Here is a 16,058-nt window from a genome sequence, read left to right as displayed (position 1 = left end):
AAACACATGGCTTTCAGTATATGTCTCAGAACAGTATACTTTTCTTCAAGAAAAAGAAATATGGTTTCCAGATAAAACATCAGAATGAAATAAACACAGAAACAATGTGCCTTTGGGGAGTAAGAAAACACTCCAGGGCTGGTTACATTTGCCAGAATGTTGAACATGGACTCATCAGATTGATTAAGTCTGTCATAACAGCAAATCATCAAGCCATAAAAGAGAAAATTCAATATACTTTCTAGAGATAGAAGTCTATTTTTAAACCATCAAAATAATATTGCTTTTAGAAAATCCCTGTTGCTTTACGGTACTAGTATTTTGAGCAGGACTTTGATGTCAAAGATGCTGTAGTAATAAAAGCACAGACATCGCAATGTTAATTTTTGTTTTTTATTACATCACATATCTATCTGGGCCCGTGTCAGTAAAGACAAATATGCCAGGTAAGGAGTGACCAGTGCCATACAGCACCGCAGGGAAAGGAAACAGCTGAGGGGCAAAGGACCAACAGAGATCCTCTACAGAGAGAAAAACTCTGGTTGAAAAGCAATGCCGTTACAAGGGGGTTTCCACAAAAACTTCCCTATTCTGTGAAAACCTGATCTGATGTGGAGAGAATTCCAGAGTCAGCCTAAAGCCAGGCAGTAAGAAGTTGAAGCAAGCTAGTGAGCTGGAGGGAATCCCAGAGAGATGCCTCTCCAGAGAGATCCTGTTCTCTCACACACACTGCGCAGGGCCATGCAGCTCTTCAAGAGCTGTGAATTCTTGGAGTCAGAGCTCACATTCTCCTGACATCACGCTTCCTGTGCCATATAACTCCAAGGTTTGTACACAAAACAAGGAAAAACATCACAGCAACCATCACTGACTTCATTCGTCGAGAGGCGGCCACCTAGAAGATTTTTTTAGCTGCCAGATGTAGCCACTGCCCTGTGAACACATCCAAGTAAGTTTAACCTCAAGTGATTGATCACAAAAGGGCTGAAGAAAGAGATTATTTTTTCTTTTTTACAGCAAAACACTTTTTCTCATTTCTTGAGTATCCAGTGGCTGAGGAGAAACATGTTTTCCTGTAGATACGAGCTCAGCTTGTGAGTGCTATGGACATTCTTTTATTGATAAAAGACTCACTGCTCGCTAAAAATATCCAGCTTTTGAAGTAGAAACGATCCTTCTTCAGCATTTCTGAACTTCAGAGAAACTTAGAAGCTGGTATGATTTGCTATGACCCCACCCCCTCAGACTTCCCTAGTATAAAATTATCTTGAAGGAGAAAAAGTAAAATGAAAATATTTAAAACATTTCTCTTCAACATCTCCACTTCTCTGAGGAAGATTTTACTAAGGCAAAAATGGGTAGCATTGGCAGGACCACTGCAGACTTTCTAACAGGTTAGATCTAACATGCAATTACTAACTGCTCCACACCATAAAAGGCATTGAAAAGATACACACTGATTTATTTACACTGGTATTTCAACAGTACTACAGAAAAGAGAAGGAAAAACCACGTCAAAAGCCATGCATATATAATTTTTTTTTTGTCTGCAACAGCCTGACGCTCGGAGTTCATCAGCTAGTCTTTAACCTGCACTCTCTGCAAGTTCATGATTTCATTGGGGTGAAAAAATGGAATACACGAATCACAGTTCCTATTGTTCAAGAGCTAAAATTAAGATTTGATCCAAGCGAAGCCAAGTTCAAAAACTGTCCTAGCTTTAGTGTCTGCCTTGTCGTTTACCCAGCCAACAAAATAGTTTTAAGCTCCAAACACTACCTTTTACATAGTAGCACATGAAACAGTAACAATGGAGCTCAGCTGTGCCTCTGCATGTTTTCTTTCCGTATTTCTCCCTAATCTTTCAAATTTATGATTTTGCAAGTGATTTTACATCTGGTTATTGCTCCTCTTCTTGGCTAGATATCAAAGACTACTGATACCTAAGGCTGGTGTCCTCAAAGCCTGAGTGAGCCAAATGCATGACTCACAAATTTCCATCTAACAGTCTCTCTGTTCAAAAAGCCCAATCTTAGAATGAGAGAAATTGAAAAGACTCAGGCTGAAACATACACATAGCCTTAAATAGCTGAAAATACACCGTGAGCTTGGAAAGTGCATTTAATTTACAGCATTTAATTTTTAAGATCTCTTCCATGCTTCCATCGGAACCATATGGATCTTCCATTTCCTTATATTCTATGCCTACACTATTCCTACACTACAAGTCACCCTAGAATATAGTGGCCAAATACGTGCAGTAGTTTAAAACATAATTGTGTATATGCATATTAGCTCTACAGTGTGTTTTGGTTTTTTTTCTGAGCTTACACAATAACAACTGACAGCAAAGCTCATTGAAATGTATTTAGTCATTTGCATCCATCTATTTAATTTATAGTTACCTCCCAGGTACTCATTTGTATTTACAATTACAATGCAGATTTACTAAAAGCTCTCAAGAAAACAAGAGTGTTGGTGAAGCGTCATCATGTGCTGGGATGTCACTAGATGATTACACTTCATAAAAGATGGAGATCCCTTTCTAGTTTTAAGAGTTTCTGTCTTAATTTTCAGAAATGCAAACACACCACAACCTTTCCATTTCAGTGCATTTCAAATGCTCAGCACCTATAGAAATTAGACTGCGTTATCTGGGATATCATAATGTCAATAATTCAATTAATCTCTGTGTAGAAGTAAAGGAAGAACCAACACACTGGGAGAAAAAATTATCTAATATCTCTCCAGTCAAGTTGCTGTACAGAAACTAGAAGTCATTGAAAATACAGCCTAACCTATGAATCTTGCTCCTTTTATACTTTTTAACCATCTCAGGAGTGACACTATAACAGTTTGCTTTGCGGGCCAGGCAGTAAGTGCTCAAACTGTAAGGACACACGACTCGTGCCACTCCTGGGGCAAGGCCACCATCGTTATTGATCAGATTTCCAACTGCAGTGACCCTACAAGGCTGCCAAACATTTACTACCCATTTGGGGGATGCTGAGATATAATCTTCTTACTCTTATGTACATAGTATTTTCAACTATGGTTTAGACAGTCTTGTCCCTAACAATTTTGCATTGCATAAGGATTCTTTTTATAGTATCAACACATTCTGTCCTGTATAGTTTAGGTTTTGTAAAGCATAAATCAACGTAAGTATTATGTTCAAATATATGTATAGCTGGTACGTTAACATTAAAAAGGTTTATCAGAGCAGAATTAAAATTGAGCTTTGAAAACTAACTCTAAACTTTCTGATTTTCAAAGGCTGGGGCTTGTTGGTTTTTTTTTTTTTGTAAAAATATTGCACTTTTTTAACACTTTGTTGAATTTGCTTGTGGGGCTGTATTTTTCTTTTTAGGCAAAAAAGAAAAATATGAGGAAACACTTGGTATAGTTGCAGATTCCCTGATGCGGTTATTATTTCACGTAACATGAAGTTACTAAGGCTTCCTCTCTTTTTTTGATTGAAGATACCAGAACTAGAGCTGGGCAGGAGTTTTCTTACACAAAGTACCTTGCTTAAGAAATCTCATTCATTAAAAACAACGCTGAGAATTCATTTCCTAAATGTCTAACTTTTGTACACTCAGGTACGAGACGGTCACCCTCTCTATCCTTTATAGTCAATGAGGAGACACCAATGATCCAGAAAGTGATTCACCTCCTCCTAAGGCAGGCCCTTCCAGATGGTGATTCAGCTCACCCCAGTCAGACACCTGTCTGAGGACATGATGAACCACCTTCAGGAATGCCTGTTTCTCTCCGCTGGCTACCAAGGGTAGACAGGGTGACTGGCTCATAGCTCAAGATTTTCTTAAGTCTGTGATAGAAATTCCATCCCATCTAAAGTGCGCACTGAAACACAGTGGTTGAGGTTAACTTTTCAGGTTCTGCCACCCAAGGACTGCAGGTACCACGTTACCTGACCCCATGGCAGCCTGGGGAGCCAACTTTGAAGAGCTGAGTTTCAGAAACATTATTGAAATGTCCATTTCCCAGGAAGTTATAGATGTCTTATTTTTTTTTCTTAAGAGCATGAAAACGTCTGAAGCACCAAGGTTTCTTATGAATCACAAATTCTCAAACTCAGCAACTCTAACTGGAACCCTGTTTATTTCTGGACTTTGATATTTGAGGATGAGGTATTAAAAAACACAGCTATTTTAACACCTGGTTTCAATCCAGTTAATAACTTTGCACCTGATACATTCTCCCCCATTAAGTCAAATTTATGCTAATACTGTCCTGATTAGCAAGTACGATTTAAAGCTGGCTTATGGGATGATTTCTGAATAAGGCAGGTGTCTAGATCCAGTGAATTTCAGCTATCAGATTATAAGACAACATGAACTTCACAAGTTATCTACAGGTATCCCTGCAAAACAGTGGAATAGCCTACAGGATGACAGGTGGTCACAGCTAAGGAGAGGTCTATTTCATGCTGGGTAAATCTGCGCTTTTACTGAACACAACACAATCTCTAACATTGGAAACTGCAGAACTCTGGTATTTATTTAAGTTACTTTATGGAAAATTCAGTTAGCCACATGGAACTCACTCAATTCTGAAGATACAGGTCTTGAAACACAGGAGTATGTACTTAAACAATTCCAAAAATGGATAGCATAGGCTGTGCTCTGCAGGGCTTAAAGAAAGGTGAAGCAAAGGGCACCAAGCTGACGGGCTCAGCAGGATGACTGTGTGTCTTCTCCTTCTGAAGGAGCCTTAGGTGGCGACATATCTGGCCTTTCTGCGCTATATTTCACGGCTTGGTGTGGGCAGACCTTAACTCATTCTATAAATCATACTGTATCCTGAAAGACATATTTTCTTCCTTTTTTTCCCTCTGAAAAAATGATTCAGGCAGTAACTTTGCATCTACAACACTCTGCTTCTCTTTAGGATCTAGAAAAAGCAGCAAAGGCACAGAAGGGATACATTTTTATCTTCCTTAGATTCATCTGAGCTCTCCGGGAAATACCTAATAATGCATTTACAGCATGCTGTTTTCAAAGCGCCATCTATTAAAATATTAATCACCTATTCATCTCAGCCCCACAGCAAAGCAGGTGATTTCACATTTCTACTACTTTACAGAAGCATGGATAAGTACTGTGAAGGAAAGGATAATTTTCAGAGCTGAACACAAGAAACACATCTTCACGCTCGACAGTTAGAAGAGGATATCCCACATCAATCCACCCAAGCACGCACACAAAGCGGGAGCTAGACCCAGGAAATAAGCAGTCAGGACGTCTAGTTTTAAGGCACGAAGGGCCAAAGCACACATCAAACAATGCACTTACTCTGCACTTGCGTAGGTTTTATCAAGCACAGGAACTGGATCGCTTTTCATGGCAAGTATCACTGTATCCATTTTAGAATCAGAGAAACTGATGCACATTAAATTAAACCGATTGCTCAAAGCTATTTGATACCTTCTGGCAATATGGTAGAGAGTTTCAGACTACACGTAATTTACAGGTCAAGTCTGTCACAACATACAAAAGCAACTAATATTTTCTTCTAAAATGGCAGTGCTGCTGCTTACCTAGCGTATGAGAGGGAATTTAATCTTCTTTTCTCTCTCAGGGAATTCCTACCCACAGCTCTTGCCTTTCTGAAAAGCATTCTGTTCCTCAGAGCCCTGGGATGATGGTGATGAGTAGAGGTATTCGCTGCCCTTCTAGCTGAAGCTGCTTTTCTTTACAAAAGATCCAATAATTAAAAACGCTTTGGGCTAGAAAAGGAAAACAGTTGTATGCTTGTAGGAAAAGTATTCAGCTAGAAGACATCAGTATCGTTTAATGTCATGTTTAAGCAGCCAGGACTGTTGCGCCCCAATAATTGAGTCCCTAGCCAAGTATGGCTGATATGAGGCGGCATTAACGTTTGTTTTACATTCCTTCTGGTACAGTAAGTCTTTGGATTTAGGCATTGCGGTAAGGCAGCTGGAGCTCAACATGGTTGTGCCATTCTGTATTTTTAGTTCTAACCCGTAATGCCTGCCTCCAAGTAGGATGCTAAACCATCTCTTAGAATTATGCATCAATACCACATCCTCATTTTGCAATCTCATACCCAATAACTCACTGGCCAGGGCACTCTCCCATCCTATGGCCAGGCTTTAGCTCCCTACTTTATTTGAGGGAGATTTAAACACAGTCTCCCATCTTAGGTGCTAGCTTAACTACTAATTAACTTGATGTGCAGTAGTCTCAGTTCTTTCCGTTGTAACTCTTCCAAACTTAGGGGATAATTAGTTCACCATTGGATCTGAGAAAAAGAAAGACACAGAGCATGATTCAGTAATTTAGTGGCTGAGAAAGAAAAGACCTGAATTTCCATCTGCCTCACTTAAGCATTTTATAGGCTATATATAGGCTTCAGCTCTTTCCAGAAGGGTTGGATTAGAGAGGAAAAAAAATAAAGCAAGCTAGAATCGAGCTGACAAAAAGGATGTTCCTGGTGAACAGACTCGACAGAATACTCAGCACAGAAAAAGGGACCTGATACAAAATGGAGAAAGGGGAGACTAGAGACATGGTACTTAAGAGGGGGAAAGCGTAGAGGCGCGCAGCCTTGGGCAGAGATCAGCCTGGGCTATGCCTTCTGCTGGTGCTTTGTGTCCAACTCACAGAGCAGCCCCGGGATCCAACTCTGCCTCCCTCAGAGCCTCACACCGCCTCAGCGGGAGGGAAAAAGCACCAGCCTCTTCATTGTAAGGCCTCTGCTGCCCACAGTGCTTTCTTACAGACAGAAACGCGTACTCTTGGAGAAAGTTCAGAGGGCAAATTAATGCTGTGGCTGTGCCCATTCAATCAAGAAGCTGTAACAGCTTTTTTTCTTTTTATGCTTCCAGCACCGGCCTGGAGAAAGAGAGGCCTGCCCCAAGGCCACAGGGCCACCTAATACCACCGGCGCTGGCAGATCACTCGGCTGTGTATTTTGGGGTATTTACCACCTGTGGGTTGCCACATGGAGAGGCACAGACTACCAGATAGCCCACAGTTCGGGGGTAAAATAATTCCTCTAAGCAGCAGAAGGCACAGATCCACCTTGCCGCCGACAAGTCTCGGCTGACCACACCAAGGGCAGCTGTGCTACTGCCGCCACGTTCTAAGGAGCCCCAGGACAGGGGCAGGGCTTCCTGCCCGGGGTTCCCCAGTCGGGGCAAGGCAAAGACGGGCGGGTTTTTGGCCAGCAGGGCCCGAGGGCAGCTGCGCCATCCCTCACAGCTTTGAGACTACAACAGCGAGCCCCGGGGCTACGCAAAGGAGCCTCGACGCCCCAGCCGCCGCGCGGGGCACGGGGGCAGGAACCACGCTGCTGCCCGGGAACACCCTCCGACGGCTCGCGGGCTCCGTGCCCGGCGCCACCCTGGGCGCACAGGCCCCGCCGCCCAGTCCCACAGCCCGGACCCGCCGCCGTCCCCGAGGCTGCCCCTCCGGCGGCCCCGCCCCCTCCGCTCAGGTGCGGCGTCTCGCGCCCGGCCCCGCCCTTCCCCGGGCGCTACCTGGAGGGCGGGCTCACCCGCCGGCGGATGGATACCACCTGCCCTCTCCAGGTGACCCTTACCCCTAGGCCATCTCTCCCTCTCTGCAGTGCCCCAGCCACCTCAGGGTGGAGCCGCCTACCCGTTGGAAAGGGAAGGGCGACATGGCGGCGCGGCGTTAGGACCCGGCGGACTATTTTTTTTCAGCCGCAGCCGGGGTGGGCGTGCGCGCGAGAAGGGGATGGGCGGATGCGTCTGCGGCCGTAAGTAGTTCCGGTTGAGGAAGTCGGCGCTGGCGGCAGCCGGTTCCCGTGGCTGCGCCAGGGCCGGAGCGCCGCGTCCCGAGCGCTGCCGAGCCCGACCCGCTGCCGCCGCCCCCTGCTGCCGCCGCCATGGCCACCCGCTCCTGCCGGGAGAAGGCGCAGAAGCAGAATGAGCAGCACCAGGCCATCCTAGCCAAGCTGTTGCGGGAGGAGGACAACAAGTACTGCGCGGACTGCGAGGCCAAGGGTACGGCGGGGCGGGCGCGGGGGAGGCGAGCGGCCGGGCCAGGTGTGTCCGCCCGCGGACGCCTCGGCGGGGTCCCCGCTGGGGCCGGGAGGCCGGCGGCGAGGCCCGGGGAGGGGAAGGGAAGAAGGGAGGGCGCCGCCCCGCCACCCCGCCCCGCTTCCACGTCCGCAGCGGCGGCGACCGGCCCCCTCCCGAAACGGGGCCTAGAGGGGCGGCAGCGGGGATCGGGGCGGGCCGGGGGGAGCGGCGGTGGCAGGAGAGCACGTAACCTGTGATTTCCTTGTGAGGCGATTTCAGCTTCTCCACCCGGCGTTACCCTGAAGTCGGGACCCCCCCATGCATCTGAGGCTGGGTGCCATGGCTGGCCCAGCCCTTTCCTGAAGTTTCAGCGCCGCTCCCCGCGCTGCCAGGTGTGGATCAGGAGCGGGATGTGGCACTGGGCCTTCGGGAAGGCGCTGGCCTGCCACAGGGGCAGGCGCCGCCGCATGAGTTGGTTGTGGAGCCTCCAAAGCGATGCCCTTCGGTGTCGAGCCAGTCACGGCAGGGCTCCTCCAGTCTGGGTGTCTGTGTCCGGTTAAACGTGCCACAGATCTCGCTTTGGTGATGAATGAAACTTTAAAGATTACATCGCTGTCAAATCTTACCTCCCTTCAGTCTAATGCTTTTATTCGGCGCAGAGGTAGATACGTATTTACATTTGTGTTTACCTTGGGTTCTGTGGCTTTGAAATGGAAAAATGTAGCGCCTCCCTCTTTCATCTAGCATCGATTCATTTAAGACGTTACCCTAAATGAGATGATTGCACAGTAAGTTATTGTTTTAAGTATAATACTTCCTGAGTAACGATGAGGTATTTGTAGTGTATGATTATCTCCAGGACTGCCTTGCTCAGTCCTTTTCCACCTCAGCTGGAGGTTAAGTATGGTGAGATACTTTGAACAACCATTTTCCTTTCCAGTCCGTGCATGCTGCGTTTTTTGCCATGGACATAAATTGTGCAGTGCCTTGCACAATGCTGTTGTTTGATAAATGTCGTGATTTGGGCTGGGCTGTCCACTAAAACAAACAACAGATGCTCTCTTTTACTTCTCTCCCCTTCAAACCAGGACAATACATCAGAAACACAGAAAGACTTTATTTTCCTAGTATATAACTCCAAGAAGTATATAAGGTGGATTACATCAAGGATTATAGATCTTTGTATTTTGGAAATAACTCTTAATAATTTTCTAGCACAGCTGTTTTGGCACCTAGACTTCTGGTTACTGTGTAAAAGACTTGTTGTAACTGGTGGTCTTCTGCTTCTGCAAAAATCATGCGTGTGTGTTTTGTGCGTTATTGGCACTTGAGACTTCCACGCTGGATGCTGCTCTGAGTTGCTTGCTGATGGAATTCCGTATGTGTGTTCTTCCATAGTGTAGGCCTCAGAGCTGGGTTGCTCAAGATCAGAGTCTGGAATTCTCCAACTAATTTTTGTCCTGTCTTCTGAGTTCTCTCTTTCTAGCCATCACTTGTTCAAAGTATCATTTTTAAGTCTTCATAGTCCTTGCTGCTTGGTATCTTTTGCCACTTCAGTTCAGCAATGCTGGCACTTTCAGCTTCTTCCTTCTTGTGTTTGTGTAATGTATATGAGTATCTTTATCCAGTATTGTTTTCTTTCATACTTTCATACCTCTCTTCTGTCACAAGAGCTTTCTTCCATGAGTTCAAACTTTGATGTACCTTGAGTTTGTTTTTTTCCTGTTTGTGTTCTGGAGGAGCTACCAACCTCTTGACCAGACTGTCTTCTGCTAGTACCTGTAATTCAGTTGCCATCTTTCTAATAAATTATTTTACGTAGCTACCTTACTGAAATCTGACTGTACTTCCAAAGGCCTCTCTGATTTCTCTTTTGCTCAACGCCACTTCTCCCTCGCTGTCTCTCTGTATGCCAGAGTCATGGCTTGCTGTCACCCTGTCCCCCAGGAAAGCTGACATGAAAATACTGTGTGATGCAATGTGAGCTTACAATATTGAGGAAAATATTTTTTTTTTTATTATTCTCTTTCTCCCTTCAATTTGCACTTGCCTCATCCTGTTCTGGCAATTCTTATTTTAGATCTTGTATTGTATTAGCTTTGTAGTGCCATCTGCCTTTGCCTGTATTCCTGTAGTTAAGTGTGTGGTTTTCCTATAGTTGGAGGGGCGAGAGTGTGGAATGATAAATTTATTTTAGTTTCAGCTATTCTGCAGGCATTTAACTGAGAGATGGTCATATATGGACACTCTCTGTAGATTTCTTTCCTTAAGTTTAGGAAGCTTCCTTCTAGAAAGGACAGTTGTGTGAAAAATGTTGAGATGCCTCTGTTATACCCTGAAGTCTAGATGTCTGTATACTTCCAGAAGACATGTGGCTCAGAAAAACCCCACGATGAGTTGTTCAGTTAAATCCAGCTTGGCATGAGCACGTGGTGCCACTGTTGAACTCTTCCTTGTTTTTTATATATATATATATATATGTATATTTGTTGAAACTTCATGTTGACCAAAAGAAGAGGAGAAGTGAAGGACACTTCTTTCAGTTGCAGCCAGCTGATTTTTCCTAATGTGTTTCACACTTAATCTGTGGCAGTTGAGTGCTAATGACTTGCTGATGTCTGGCAAAGTTGTAGCTTTGCTAGTCCTGGTATGCAGTGATGTCTGAGGCAGCAATTTTTAATGTGGCTCTATTAGCTAACCAGTGTGTGTGAGCTGTCTGCATGGCGTTCCGCAGACTGTGATGGTCTCCTTCACCTCTTGCGTCACTAACAGCATCCCTTTCATCTCTGGACATGTTTGTCATTGTAGTTTGGAGTTCTCCGTTGCCAGTTCCACTAGAGATTCTCTTCGTCATGTGTTCTGCAGACACGAACATGAAACCATTCATGACAAAATATTTAGGACTTCTGGTGTCAGTCCTAGTTCAGAACTTACGTTTTTCCTTTTGTTAATGTAATTGAGTCTTTTTTTTTTTCCTCTTTCTTCCCCTTTAAAATGCAGTCCCCTTCAGTTTCTGTTACTTTCCTCTTTTGTGTGGGCTTTGCTCCTTTATCTGTCATTTTCCTTTTTATTGTTCAGTAGTATCTTCTGAATTCTGTTTTTTGCTTTCTTCCTGTTCACTTAATTGTTGGGTAACATTGTCTTCATGATTAACTCTGGTTGTGGTAAACAAGTTGCAGTTGTATCTTGGGTCTTGTTCTGGCAATACGTAAAACCACTGTTTTCAGTGTAGTCTTTCAGATAGCTGGCATCAGCTTAAATTCAGCATGGGTTCTTAACTGAAGCTAAGAGGCTGTCATCACTAATTCCTTCCTCTCACTGTAAATGTTATAGTCTCTCTTAAACCTTAGGTATTATATTTACCCTAGGCTTCTGGTCGGATAGTAACATCCAAGGGATGTTGAAATCCTGCAGACTGTACTTGTAAATCTGTTTTTACTGCTATCTTTTGAGGCACTGGGAGTTCTCAGGTAGCTAGATATCATTTAAAATCTTATAAATGTCCTTTTGACCCCAAAAAATTTCATGTGGTCATATTTGCATTTTTATCACTCATTGCTTTGATCATATCTACTGTAATGCTACTGTTGAAGTCTTCCTTCATATCATTAAGGCTTCTCTGCTGGCCTTTACTTATCTCATCAAAAAGTTCATCAGAATTTACTGCTGTCCTACTGCTGATTCACTCCTAAATTAATGAATTAGCTGTCCTTGCTCTCAGGATATGAGCACCTTCTGCATTGCTTGTGAGGAAGTTTCAAGCGTACACCTTTCCTATATTATTGCATGCTTGCTCTTGTGTGAGAATTAAAAAAAGCTACTTCTTGGTCTTCCTCAAGATAAACTTGCTATCATTAATAGTGGTCTTGTATCAAGAAAAAGCCATCTTTTGGTTTCTGGCCTACTTCTTCAAGTACAAGATATGCAGATACACTAGAGAGCTTTGTTCTGGAAGTCTTTTGGAAGGTGGAGAATACAGCTGAGGACACATCTGCCAGAGTAAGCATTAAGCAATAATTAGGACTGCTGACTCTGGCAACAGTTTCTGGAAGTGCTTTTTATTCTGTATTTGCCGTTTAACTATTGAAATAGCTGTGATGAATCTGACTGTCGCTGCTCAAACACGTTGGAAACTACCTGCTGTAGGGCCATACTGTAGTTGCCGTGTGTCACTTTCAAACTGTAAGTCGTACAGCTGACAGAAAGACCAGATGACACCTCTGTGAAGAAGAAGCCTAAAAGTCAAAGGTTCTGGAACTGTCTTTGCAATCACTGAGATTTTTGGAAGAGTGAGGTGGTTGGGATGGTATTTGACAAGGCAGTGCTTGTGTGTGTACTGCCTGTTCTTTCCATCCCTGTCTGAACAGCCATCTACATGAGGCAGTAGATATCTTCCCAGTGTTATACTACTGGGAAGTAGTATGCTACTGTTTCTAATATTTGTAGGAAATAGTAAGGCATGTTGGCAGTAGCTTAAGTCATCTTGAATTTCTGAAAGAGATAAGCGACTGGAATGCCTTTATGCTCCTTTTGTGTGTATAACTAGGTAAAGCTAGCAGGAATTGGAAGAATCTAGGAGAAAGAAATAGCTATAGATCTGTCCATCTATCTCCTGTGTACACTATGCTGAAAGCTGTTGTAAAGTACGTGGTTGGGTGTTTTTCCCCTTTCACTATAGGGGGCGAATATATGCACTTTTACTGTTGTTCCAGTGCTGATATTTGAATCTTTTAAGCAATAACACCTCTCAGAGATCTGTCAAATTGAGACAAAATAAAAAAATGTTAACTTCAGTCAGCAACCCTTTGACTATAGGGGCTATAACTTGCTATTTCTATGTACTTAGTACCTAGTTATAACATGCTGGAAGTCTCCTAGGCTTGTGTTATTGCTTGGCAGCAAGGCTGGTATTATTTGGGTGCCGATATTAAACACTACTGAAAATTGGAAGTTGGAGAGTGTGATGAAGGACAAAAAGAGATGCTTTTTCTTAGAAAGGGACAAGATATTCAGCAGTTTCAAAGGACAAGCCATCTAAGCAAGTAGGCCTGTAAAGTAAACTGAAGGCAATCAGTCTTGGTCTAGTGTGACTGTTTCTGCAAATGTCAAATAAGATTCCAATTACTGTTCCTAACGATGTTTAAACAAAAGAGGTATGTTTGAAACCAGTGTGAATGTTCTCTAACATACCTTTTGTGTTTGTTATGCTTGCATTTGGATGTTGGCTTTAGTACAAATGGATTGACTTCTGAAATCTGCTTGTAAATTCATCTCTCTGTCAATAAGGCAATTACCCGAGTTGTCAACTGCTTTAGAGTTGGTTGGTTTTTTTTAACTAACAAAGCTAAAATAGCGTAGTTGGAAGTTTGCCGACCTTTGTATAGACAGTTGCTGACGTCTTGGGCCTTCAGAGAAGGTGAATAAATTTCAGTATCAGAGGAGGCATTCTGTGTGACTTCCCCCCCCACCCCACACAGTGTTTACTTATTTCATGCCTGGTAGTGCTTGAAGCCTGGTTAGATGATCTCTTACCAGAATCCTAGTACAAAGAGTCACGTTGATACTGTTGCTTGTTCAAACAGATTAAAATTGGTTAACTTTGATTATAATATTAATGAAAATATTTTTCAATATTTCTAGTTTTACTAGTATCCTTGGAGATCTGTATATGACTGAAGACTTGGTCTTCTCTGTCTGAAGAGTGGCAGGTGCAGGTTCTTAGGAGTGTGGGGAAAGACTGAACAGGAAAGATTGCCGTACTAAAATTCGTGTAGCCAGAACCCATTATTACAATTTTGACTTCAAGTAAACCTGACTTTAACTTCCGTAACAACTTGCCAATCTCAAACACAAAGTCTCTTAGTGGGGGAGAAAAAACATCTAGTTTAAATTGAAATGGGCAAACTAGCTATCAAAACAAATCTGTAATATTCCAGATAGGTTTATTGCCATTCAAACTCACTTTTTAGTTTGTAGACAGTTAAATCTTGCATATGATCTCTTCTGTGGCTGGAAGACCAGCTTAAATGTGCACAGACGTCACTCTTCGTGAAGCTGCTTTTGCTGCTTGCTTGTTTTGATGGCTGGTCTTCTCACTGTGTTGCTCTTGCCTGTATACTTTAATAAATAGCGTACTTCTTCCTCGGGAATTTACCTAAAGCAAATGGAGAAGCCTCTATAGTCCACTGCCTTCAGCCTGTGCAAGGCCTCAGCTTTGGTCTCTGATTGTCAGTGTCGGAAAGCTTTGGGACAGCTCATCAACAGTATTAGCTTGCTGTAGGACAAGGCTGCTGTACCTCCTCAGGTGAAGACTGTCCCTGTCCTCCTCTTAAGGTGCAGAAATTGCTGAAGTAGGACACCAGGGAAAATGGAACAGAGTTGGATTATGTTGGAGGTCAGTTTCACACATCAGCTCAAGTGCAATTTCTAACCCTATGCTGAAATTGAAATACAGATTAGTAATCAACCAGTAGCTGATTATTGCTCTATGGGTATCTTGTACTGAAGAATATAGCTGCAAATACCAGATGTTGACATCAGGTTACTTGTATCAAGACATTGCTGGTGGTTTTCTGTGTGATTCTGTTGCAAGGTTGGTATAGCTACTGTGAGACCAGATTAGTAAAGATCATAGGCACATAACAGACTAGAATATGCATCAACATCTTCTGTTTGGTGAGCCTTTGCAATATCCTTCCACCAGGAATAATGAAGGCAAACTGCTTTGAGTCAGTGTGGGTCCTGCTTAAGCTTAGCAACTGGAATGATGTATCTTGACCTCTAATAATAGTAAGGAACCGTACCGCTAGAAATCCTAGTGATCATCTGTTATTTTTCTGGCCTCTTTGTCAAAGACCTTAAGGGACCAGAAATTCTGTTCAGTCTGTCTTGACGCTGTATCCCCAGTTGTTTTTCCTTTTTTTTTTTTTTTTTGTCTGATTTGCTGCTACTAAGTAAAATTTCCGTGTCTGCCTGTTCTTGACACTGGTTGCATGGGACTGAATCTTTGTTAGGAATTAGTTGCTGTTGTGGCCCTGAGAGCTGCAATTAATTGTCTCACCTGAGAAAGGAGCTCTTCAGAAGACACCTCTCTTGTTGGGAGAGGAGGAATGTGGCAGCTTTAGTTTAAAACTTGTATGTGGGCAGGGTGTTGCAGTATTGGGTGACTCTGGTGGTGTTTTTTCTGCGTGTAAGGAAGGGATTTGTTTCCGTCTCCTGACTTTTATAGTACAGAAAAATGGTCTGAAAGAAGTCACAGGAAGCCTGTTTAGCCTGTAATAAAACAGGGCTGTCTTCAAATATAGGTTCCTGCTGTTGAAATTGTGTGCACAGCCTGAAGGCTTTTTACTGAAGTCCTTAAAACGGTGTTTGTGGGTGCAGTCTCCCTTCTTCAGGACTTAAGATGAGACCCAAAGTGGCATGATGTAGCTTTGAAGTTAGCACTGCTTTGACAGGAGGCTGGAGGTCCCTTTCAACCTAAATTTTTCTGTGACTGCTAATAAAAATATTTGTGGGACTTGGATTTCTTTTTTTTTTTACTATTATGTTGTAACTGTTTAGGTTCTGTGACGTAGATTATACAGATGCAGAAGTCCTTATGTCCTTAGTTTGCCAAGGCCTATACTTCTGAATGTAGGGCACCAATCTGAGCCATTTCCTTTGTGTAGACCATAAAAGTGGGACAGTTCCTGAAAAGTGATTTTTGGTATTGATGAGACCATGTTATTGCCTTTTTGAAGTACAAGACACCCTAGTTCTTCTGGTCAGGGACTACTGATGTGTGTCTCCTAATGGTACCTAAGCTGTGATTCTGACACTCCTTAGTGATGTGAAAAAGGTGCCACTGCAGGATGCTGTTGATAGCAGCTGTTGATCTTTGCTTTGTTCCTAAATCTCCTTTTGTGGAACTGAAACTGATGCTGTCTTATGAATCTGCCCTCTTTGGTCTGAACACTGTAAAGAAAGAACAGCTGTGCAGCAGCCTTAAGAAGTCCTTGTCAACAATACAGAAGAAGCAATTACG

The 16,058-nt window shown here is 43.2% G+C and overlaps 1 protein-coding gene across 2 annotated transcripts in view; it reads left to right on the top strand.

Annotated features, from left to right (window-relative positions):
* Nucleotides 1–7,523: 7,523 nt before the first annotated feature.
* The window catches only part of SMAP1 (small ArfGAP 1), a 100,563-nt gene continuing 92,028 nt past the window's right edge, over nt 7,524–16,058 (top strand). Inside the window, exon 1 of one of the 2 annotated variants that reach the window (XM_074581435.1) lies at nt 7,524–8,017. In XM_074581435.1, coding sequence (XP_074437536.1) covers nt 7,900–8,017 — 118 coding nt within the window. In that variant the 5' untranslated portion in view covers nt 7,524–7,899. The remainder of the gene's footprint in view (nt 8,018–16,058) is intronic. The other variant, XM_074581436.1, reaches the window with a different exon arrangement.

Source organism: Larus michahellis, chromosome 3, assembly GCF_964199755.1.
Source record: "Larus michahellis chromosome 3, bLarMic1.1, whole genome shotgun sequence".
Lineage (NCBI taxonomy): Eukaryota > Metazoa > Chordata > Aves > Charadriiformes > Laridae > Larus > Larus michahellis.
Note: the sequence above shows the minus strand (reverse complement) of the source record. Positions and strands in the feature narration are given on the sequence as shown.